The following is a 9,128-nucleotide window of genomic DNA, read 5'->3' on the forward strand; positions in this document are numbered from 1 at the left end:
AGCACCGTTTCTACGGGGTGTCGCTAGGGACCAAAGTCCAACGTCACCTGCTTCCGCGAAAAGAAAGATAACAACAACACGCCGCCGAGTTCAGCTTTCGATATCGTTTTCCACTGAAATCCAGTGGCTAAGATTCGTTCTTGCAATCGGGCGGAACATGGGACAAACAACACCCAGCGGTGGATTCGACGTTTGCTCGCTCTGATCGCAGCTCAAACACCGTTTTTATAATGTCCGTGCTGGTCCAGAGCAGTCATGGCTGGGTTTTGGATGCACGCCCGCTTATTGATCAGGGGTACACGCGTTGCATCCGATGTAAGGACAGTCAAAAGTCACGTGTCAAGTGTTGTTTCAAAAGGCAGTACTTTCATATTGTAAAAAGCCACAACAGCGTGAATAAGAGCGCTGCGGTGGATGATGGAGCAAACACGGATCCGTTGCAGAAAACAGACAAACCACCAAAGGTAATAAAAGCTGCTCCACATGATCTAGCCAGGGGCTCACAAAGGTGACTTTAGAGGGACACCTGCTGGTCCCAGAGCTGTACTAAAGCATCTGAAAATCACTGCTGGCTGTGTAATGTCATAGTATACTCATTGACTGCAAGTGAGCTATTGTTGGTAAATACGTAGTCATCTTAAATTAAATATATATATATATATATATATATATATATATATATATATATATATATATTCAGATTGCAGAGCACCCCGTTCCTCACTCATTTTAAAGACACACATTTCAAAACACTAGTAAAACAGACATTTTAGATTTAATATAATGTTATTTAGGCATAAAAGAGACAGATGGGTTGTAACTATCATGTTTTTCATTATTGTTTAATTACACTATTATGAGTTATTATCACCATTTATCATTTTGTCTCTAAGAAGTGAGAAAATAGTGGTAAATGACACTTTTAAGTGTCCTAAGGCCAGACATGTGTCTCTGGTCACTTAGTCCAAGTCTCAAGCAAGTCCCAAGTCATTTATCCTTGGGCAAGTCAAGTTAAGGGAAGTCTAGTTCCAAGTTAAGTCTGGCAAACTAAAATAAACTAAAGTGAAAACATGACAATTAGTTTAAACCCTCAAATTATTTAGTTTACTTTCATATCTGATGAAGAAATTCAGAAAATGTTCATATATATGATGCTGAAATTGTAAGCACGACACCATGGTGGAAGGCAAAACACATTTTGTTTGTGTGTGATCACTGAATTTATTGCTAATTTGTTGTGCATCACTCGATATCAACCTGACTTTCAGAAAAGGAAACGAAGACACAGTGAACTGAACCAGGGCGAGGTTGATTCACAGGCCTTCCATGAGAAGGTAAGCTCATTCTCCACTGTTACGTTTTTGCCGCATGTGCCATTTGTGTTGAAAGAGATTTGTGTTGGTTGATTTGTATTCTGGGTAATGTAGGCACCAGGGCTGAACAAGGATGAGGTGTGCATGAAACATGAAATACTCTGATTCTGATACACCCATTTTGATACTAGAATGCAGTGAGGAATTGTTGAAGCACAGCGTAGGGGCGGAATTATTTAATCAATAGTTAATCATTACATCTCAGATCTTGCCGGGACACGTTTTCTGAGAAAAGCCAGAGTGACCTGTCTGCTGCTAACTGACAGGATACAGCAGACACAAGGCAGGCTGCAGGGAGGTCAGTGTGCAGAGTCTGATCACGTTAAATCAGCTTTGTTACAGCACCAGCACTTCAGATGGTTTCATCCGAATGTAGCCTTTAATGAAGCATTGCCATCTGCAGATGCTGTCTTAGTTGATAATGACTCACATATGAATGTGTATTTGACATGCAGATGACATGTAATACATCCAGAATTAAGAGAGCAGAGAGCAATGAGTAGACACAACAGACACGTGTTCTGGAGGAAAAGTGAAGATGTCTTGTGTTGTCGTAAGACTTTGGCATGTTGGTTCGTCACAGCATTTGGTGGTTAACTCCTCTGGAGCTTTGTGGCCTGGATATGTTCAGAAAAACAGGATAAGATTAGCTAAGTGACAGTTTAAAGGGGGGGGGGGGGCTGACAGCATTAAGTCAGTTGGGCTCGAGACAAACCTCGCCTGGACTGAAGAACCTCATCACCTCTCTTCAGTCTATCAAGCTTGATGACTGATTCTGACTTTAGATTTAAAATTCTGACTTTTGTCTCAGAATTCTAAGATTAAAATCAGAAAAAAGTCAGAATTTAGAGTTTAGAGATTAGAGTCAAAACTGTGAAAAAGTAAAAATGCAGAACTGTTTGTTTTATTTATTTCTTTTTTTACAGTGGCCCCAATCCTCTTCTGGAATTGTACCTCCTCCTTTAAAGAGATCTTCATGAACAATGACAATATTAGTGATACATAATAATGTATGTGTTGGTTGGTTGTGGTGTGAATCTGCAAAATAACCTGTAATTCATAGCTGTCAAATTGATCGTAGAGTAAAAAGTACAGCATTTGCCTCTGAACTGCAGTGGAAGTATACAGGAGAAGAAAGTACTCGAGTAATTGTACTTACTTACTTTTCACCACTGATTATACATTTTATTTTTTACTCATTTCAGTTCCAGTCTCCTATATCCTCATACTTTGTATTTAGCACATCACCTGCACCATATCATCTCTGTATTCTTTACTGATGTAGATCAGGTCTGTGATCCAGGAGGGAACCAAGTCCTTGGTGGACTCCGCTCGATCTCTCGGACACCTGAGCGGAGTGTCGGATGAGGTGACAGGGCCTCTTCCCTCCCTGGAGTGCAGCCTTGCCGCTCTGTGTGAAATGGCTAAAGAGCTCCCTCTCGTGGAGGACGAGGAGCAGGAGGAGTGCGCTCAGCTACTGGCTGCTGAAGATGGCTGTACATCACACGTTGACTTGTTCTCTCGGGTTACAGAGAACAGGACGGCCTGGGCCACGGTGGTTATACTGATGGGGGACGAATATGTTATACCACCAGACGCGGGCTTCCTGCTCTCTGATTACACGAGAATACAACCTCTAGTTCAGTGTAAGTACGATGTTTGAACACAAAAGAAATTAGATCTAACTGATGAACAGGAGTAAATATTGTATTCAGGTCATATGGAACAGATTTGAGAAAATGCTTGCAGTTATTGTCACCACTGCATTATTGTGGTAACTTCTACTGCACGAAGACAAAACTGTCAATCTGTTGGTCATTGTGGCATAATTACGATCACCCCTCCCTTCATTTATCGCTGTCATAAATGCTTCTGGTATGAGTCAGTGTGTTTCTCAAGTGAGGGAGCCTGGTAGCCGTCTGACAGATTGACACTGTTTTACTAAAGCTGTCTGTTTTCTCACACAGATGGAAGGAGGTTCGACTTAATAGTTATGGATCCACCGTGGGAAAACAAGTCCGTGAAGAGAAGTCGCAGGTAACTTGGCATGCAGGCACATCGGAAGGTGTGGAGCAGAAGGGAAGACGTCCCCGGGTTCTCAGTCAGATACAATCAGCTGCGTTAATGCCAAACCTGAGGCTTCAAAACGCTAGTCCACAAACCTACTCGTGACAATTTGGCAAGTCTTTTGATTAGTTGCAGTGGTGCATCATCTGGGGAACCATGAATGTCTGCAAATTATCGTACTACTACTATTTCCCTAAACTAACTTACAGGAGGCGCTAGAGGAAAAGTCCAGAAATCGCCAAAGAAATTAGGATGTATCTAGTTGGGTCCATTAATATTTGCCCCAAATGTAATAGAAATTCATCCAGCAGTCGTCAAGATTATTCCAACCGAACCAAAGATGTCAACCTCATGGTGGAGCTAGAAAAAAATCATCAGAGTATCTTGGGAATCACTGAATTGATTCCCCAGATTGGGATCCACTCCCACTGAACATATTTGCAAATGTGAACAAATTTGTAGAAATAATCATACTAGTAGTTCAATAATGCAATTATAAGTTATAGTATTGTGACTTTTTAGTAATTGTACTGTAATGGAGAGTGATAATAGTGGTTGTATTTACAATTCACATCTTTTTTCATCTGTTTTCCCCATGAAGATACAGTTCTTTGCCCTCGACACAGCTGAAACGGCTCCCCGTCCCTCTGCTGGCGTCTCCAGACTGTTTAGTGGTCACCTGGGTGACAAACCGGCCGAGCCACCTGCGCTTCGTCCGCGATGAGCTCTACCCACACTGGGGAGTAGAAGTGGTGGCTGAATGGTTCTGGGTCAAGGTAGGTGAACTTTGAATCACAACATCTTTCACTCATGAGTATCTGACCCATTTGGTGTGAATCAAGATGTTTTACGTCTTCGCTCTTCTCTCTCAGGTCACCTCGTCTGGACAGTTTGTGTTCCCGCTGGACTCAGATCATAAGAAGCCGTATGAAGTTCTGGTGCTGGGCCGGTATCGTTCTTCTGCGGCGGAAAACTCCACAAGGTGTAAAATGATTGTTCCTGTTTTCAGTCTCTTTATTCTTCAATCCTAAACAGAAATAAATACAAATAATTAAGTCTGTTTTTTTCACCACATTCAGCTCTTCAGAGGTCCCTGTGGAGGATCAGCGTCTGATTGTCAGCGTCCCATCAGCTCTCCACTCCCAGAAGCCTTCACTCTCAGGTAGTTATGAAGTTCTGTGCTGTCATGTGTGTCACCGCGCCACCAGAGGGCAATGCTGCAACACCAGTGATTGTTATCTCGCCACACAACTTTGATGATGAGCTCTAAATCTTACCACAGCCTGCAAATGTGTGAGTCAGTTATCTGTGTTTGCATGGCTGAAATATAAAATGTGCCATTTACATTTAATTCCATGTTGCGTTTCAAGCAAATTTATGACCAGAATTTGTTTTGTAGGTCAATTTAACACTTGAAAGTATAAACTTACTGATTTTGTTGATTATATAAGTAGAAATTAATTTTTTTGACACTTTTGCAGCATCTAACTTGCTTTTCCACTGCAAAAAGTTGACATTTTTATTTAGAGAATTCTGCCAGTGTTTGCAGATGTCCATGTTGGAAGTGAAAAAATAAAGTGAAAAAATGAAATGCTTAATCACAACATGCAGCATCTTTACTGCATATATGATAACTGGAGGACAGCTTTGATTTGTTGGATTGAGAACTTTTGCTGCTCGGATTTGATCAAATTCGTCCTCTGTGCACAGATCGCGGTGTGGCCAGCCTTGACTCCTAACACCGACTCTCGCTACTTAGAATCAACGTTAAAAAAAAAAAAAAAAAAACCTTGACAATGAATATGCAGGGACTATAAAGAAGAGAGGCTTGACGTCATCGCCCTCCCTCTCAGGGGAATGCGATTTATTGTGCAGTATGGAGAGCAAAGCGCAGCCAGTGTTTGTCGGTGCCCTTTCAGAGGCACGGAAAAGCCTCTGCCACAATGAAAGTGGCTGGATATTGTTAAACAAAAATACATTGATTAAAATCATAAGGATGCTACTGTGGAGCTGTGACACCGTGAAGATTAAGTGGATCAGGACACAGATTGTGAACAATCTGCTTGTGTGTTTTCGAAGCCCCTCAGCAGGTTTGAGCAAAACTGGGCTGTGTATTCTGTGAAAATATGTTTATTTAGATGCACGAGGCTGCACAAGATGTACAGACTAAGTTGCACTAACATTAAAGAGTAAGGTGGCTTCATCTGTGGTACTTTTTCTTTGTAATTTAAATAAACATGTCTACTACAAAATGTGCAGAATGAGCAGCGTCTATAATCGTGTTGCACAGGCACGACGCCCCTTCTCGCTTTTTTCTACGCGAGGTGAGAAAGCTCCGTTGGCAGTGGGTGTGGCTCAAATCTACGAGTGTAATAATAATAAATTGCAGCTTGTCATGAAATATCAGAAGGGCTCGACCCAACTCTTGCACAGGAGCCACTGAAGGCAGAACAGTTCATTTATTTCACTACTTGGGGGGATAATTTAACACCTCAGGGCTCGAAGGATGAATGTCTTTTGTTCCCTCCTGCAAGAGATTACGCAACTGGCAGAAATTTCAAGTATTTCCAGAGACTTTTCTTATCATCTTCCCCCCCCTAAACTCCGCCACGCTTCATGCCGAGCACGTCAGGTCTGCCGGTGCCAGTGGGCAGCCTCAGTGGTGTAAAAGCCACAACCCCTCGAGCCTGCAGTGCTGAGAAACCCTGACCCACTTCTGTTCCCCTCTCACATGGGGCTCCTTTCGCTGACATTCGTGGTTGCCATGGAGAGATAAGGGACACTTCTTTACAGATCATACAGCACACCCCTACCAGATGGTCAAGCTGCAGAAAAAAAAAGAAAAAAAAAAATGTTTGCGCTTCTCTGAATGACAAGACGTGTGGTTTTTATTAATTAGGGCCCCCTACAACTACGAAGTCCCCTCCCAACTCGGTATTATAATTAGTGGTTAAATGTTTCTAATATTCATCTCAGGAAGAGGCACGCTGCCAAGTGTGTGGGTTGCATTACTGTTGATTGGGGAATGGATCTGTGACAGTGAACTGTGAGCCAGTATGTTTAATTGGCAGCAACAATATTTAGCTTGTTGATTTATACTTCAAACTTTATTCAGGTTTATACCAAGCTGTTGGTAATGGTTTTTCCTCAGCCTTAAATCTCTGATGCAGGTAGTCTCATTGCTTTTTCTAAGTTGAAATCACTTTGGCCCAGTTAGGTTTAAGCAGAAGCATGACCTCTAGGGGCGCTTGCAGAGTGTTTGAATCAGACTTGCGTTAGTCCAGCATTTTCTCATCTTTTTGCCCTGTTTTGTTCTCCACCATCTTTAATTCTGCTAGCAATGGAGTTTGGTATGCAAAAAAAATGTGAGCATAGTATATCTGTCATGCAGCTTTTTACAGGGATCTAGAAACATAGAGAAGGATTCTTAATGTTAGTGCGTGTTAAAGTCATCATTGTTTTAGTACGTACATGTACTTTAAGATAGGGCCAAAAACAAGACCCCGTGGAACTCCACATGCATGCTGAAGGTTAAATTTGATTGACAACACTCTATTGGAAAAATAGCACTGAGAGGTTAGTTGCTGTACTGTAATTGAGCTAAGAGTGCAGTGCTGTGCAAAATAATTAGTTTGTGATCAACCCTTGAGAGAATATGAGGAGCCTTTGAGGCAGAATATTTTAAGACTGAATATGTTCCTTGTCTAGAGAGCAAAGTAATACCTTCCTTTGCCTCGGGCCTCTCTCAGTAGAAGTTTCATACCTTGTCCCATTCCGGAGTTAAGAGGATAATTAGCTCCTTTATTCTCTGTTCAACTTTGAGAGGCTGAGTCACCGGTTGGGGTTGAATTAGTCGGAGAGCTGCATGTTTGGCCTTTCCACTCTGTGACTCTCTGACGTGCAAAGAAAGAGAAAAACGGAAAGGCAGGGACACCACATAGTGCAGGTTGGATCGGTTCGGAGGATCAAGCTTTTGTGCTCATTAACTGCCTCAGTGTTGGCTGAGGCGGGTGTCAGGGTGGTTTGAGCATGCACCAGAGCAGACAGAGTAGCACAGGGGCAGAGGAAGTGAAACGTATCTGTCAGGTGCGCTGCTCCTGGAATATCATCACTTATAGAGTCAAGGTCACTTCCAGCCTCCACACACAGAGAAATCTGCGCTGTGGTGTGAAGGAGCTGGGCAGTTGCCAGTGCTGTCCTCAGCCTATTAAAGAGTAACAAGCAAAGTGCCCCCGTAAGGAATGGATGCAGTGCAGTCATCTTACAACCTGACTTTCAGTGGAATAACACATCCATTTTTTTTTTTTTTTGTCCAACTTTGTATTGGTTTTTCACACACATAAAAAACTGATTGACAATACAGTATCAAAGCAGATAAGAAAAACATGTAATATAATGACAAAAATCAAATTGAAACTGTGATTTAGATTCTTACCATGCTGTGATGTCGGAGTGTACTGTCAGCGCACCGTGACCGCTTCACTGTATTACATGAGAGGGTGTGTATTAAATGAAAATGAATTTCAAACGTGGTAATTCATTCTCAAAATGCAAACAAATAAACAAAAAAATGCTATTGCTGTCACTCGAGAGACTATCCCCCCCGTGAGATACGATCTCTAGTTCCTGCTGATTCAGCTAGCCAACTTGAATAAACAAGCTGAATAAATACCACAGATATAAACACAAAAGTGCCTCGCTGTCTCAGTCTTGTTAAAAGATACCATTTTCACCATTGTTAAAAAAACAAAAACAAATAACTGATGAATCAGAAAAATAATCAGCATGTTAATCCGTATTGGAACCACAGATTGGGATAAACGACCCACAATCATTCCTCTGCCTTGTTTCTGTCCGTCTCTAGACGTGTTGAAGCCCTACGTCGGAGCTGACCCCAAGTGCTTGGAGCTGTTTGCCCGCAGTCTTCAACCGGGATGGACGAGCTGGGGCAACGAAGTCCTCAAATTTCAGCACACGAGCTACTTCACATTGACACCTTTTGACGATCGAGGAGACGTTCCCGAAGGCAAGGCCGCTGAAAAACCCACAGCCTCACCTGTGTGCCGCTCGCCTGGAGAATCTGTTTACCGTCCCACCACCGGGGACTGATGAGTGACCGTCCGTGACTTATCAGATTAGTGTTTTTAGCGTGTTTTTTAATAAAGATTCCACACCAAACTATTTCTATAGCAGTTCTTTTTGATCTGTGCTTCTCATGCATGTGGGACCTTTGATTTTCTTTTTTTGGGTCGGGGGTGCATTTTTAAGGTGGAGAATCACGGGGCCGATGATGCAGTTCAAGAAGATGAAAGTGCATTTCTGTGCGGCTATCACATAAACAACTCTCCAGGTTTTATTTCTTCATCTTTTTGAGTAATCTCTGGCACAATATGTGTCTAAAGGATGATCAAAGTGTTTCTATATTTACCCGCTGTTCTGAGCTGAATTTAAGAATGTTTCCAAATCCTTATAAGAAAGAAAGTCTCGTTTTCAATGCATTTGGTTTCTCTGTAGCTTTCCTTTAACAGATGCTCTTGTTTTTAAGTTTCACTTGAACAGCCGCCGCTGTATCCTGCAAGCTGCCTTTATACCGTCAAGGACACCCACTTCTGTCTTTACACGATTTGTCCGTGAATTTTCCCCATTTCCCATGTCACGCTTCTAACCGTCAGCACGGACCATTATTAA

The 9,128-nt window shown here is 42.2% G+C and overlaps 1 protein-coding gene across 1 annotated transcript; it reads left to right on the plus strand.

The window, feature by feature from the left end:
• Positions 1-41: 41 nt before the first annotated feature.
• Positions 42-8,621, plus strand: mettl4 (methyltransferase like 4). Its single transcript, XM_037079030.1, has 8 exons — positions 42-464; positions 1,269-1,334; positions 2,659-3,019; positions 3,341-3,410; positions 4,042-4,216; positions 4,313-4,422; positions 4,520-4,602; positions 8,305-8,621. Exons 1-8 carry the CDS (start codon positions 231-233, stop codon positions 8,547-8,549), a joined length of 1,344 nt encoding a protein of 447 aa, XP_036934925.1. The 5' UTR covers positions 42-230; the 3' UTR covers positions 8,550-8,621.
• Positions 8,622-9,128: the final 507 nt, after the last annotated feature.

This window comes from Acanthopagrus latus, chromosome 19 (genome assembly GCF_904848185.1).
Source record: "Acanthopagrus latus isolate v.2019 chromosome 19, fAcaLat1.1, whole genome shotgun sequence".
NCBI classification, from domain to species: Eukaryota; Metazoa; Chordata; class Actinopteri; order Spariformes; family Sparidae; genus Acanthopagrus; species Acanthopagrus latus.

What these genes read in the sequence shown, in the direction of transcription:
- mettl4 (XM_037079030.1), top strand. Translation starts at nt 231, where the DNA reads ATGTCCGTGCTGGTCCAGAGCAGTCATGGCTGGGTTTTGGATGCACGC. An exon ending in AAACAGACAAACCACCAAAG is followed by an intron (nt 465 to 1,268) that starts GTAATAAAAGCT and finishes CCTGACTTTCAG; the next exon opens with AAAAGGAAACGAAGACACAG. An exon ending in GCGGCGGAAAACTCCACAAG is followed by an intron (nt 4,423 to 4,519) that starts GTGTAAAATGAT and finishes CACCACATTCAG; the next exon opens with CTCTTCAGAGGTCCCTGTGG.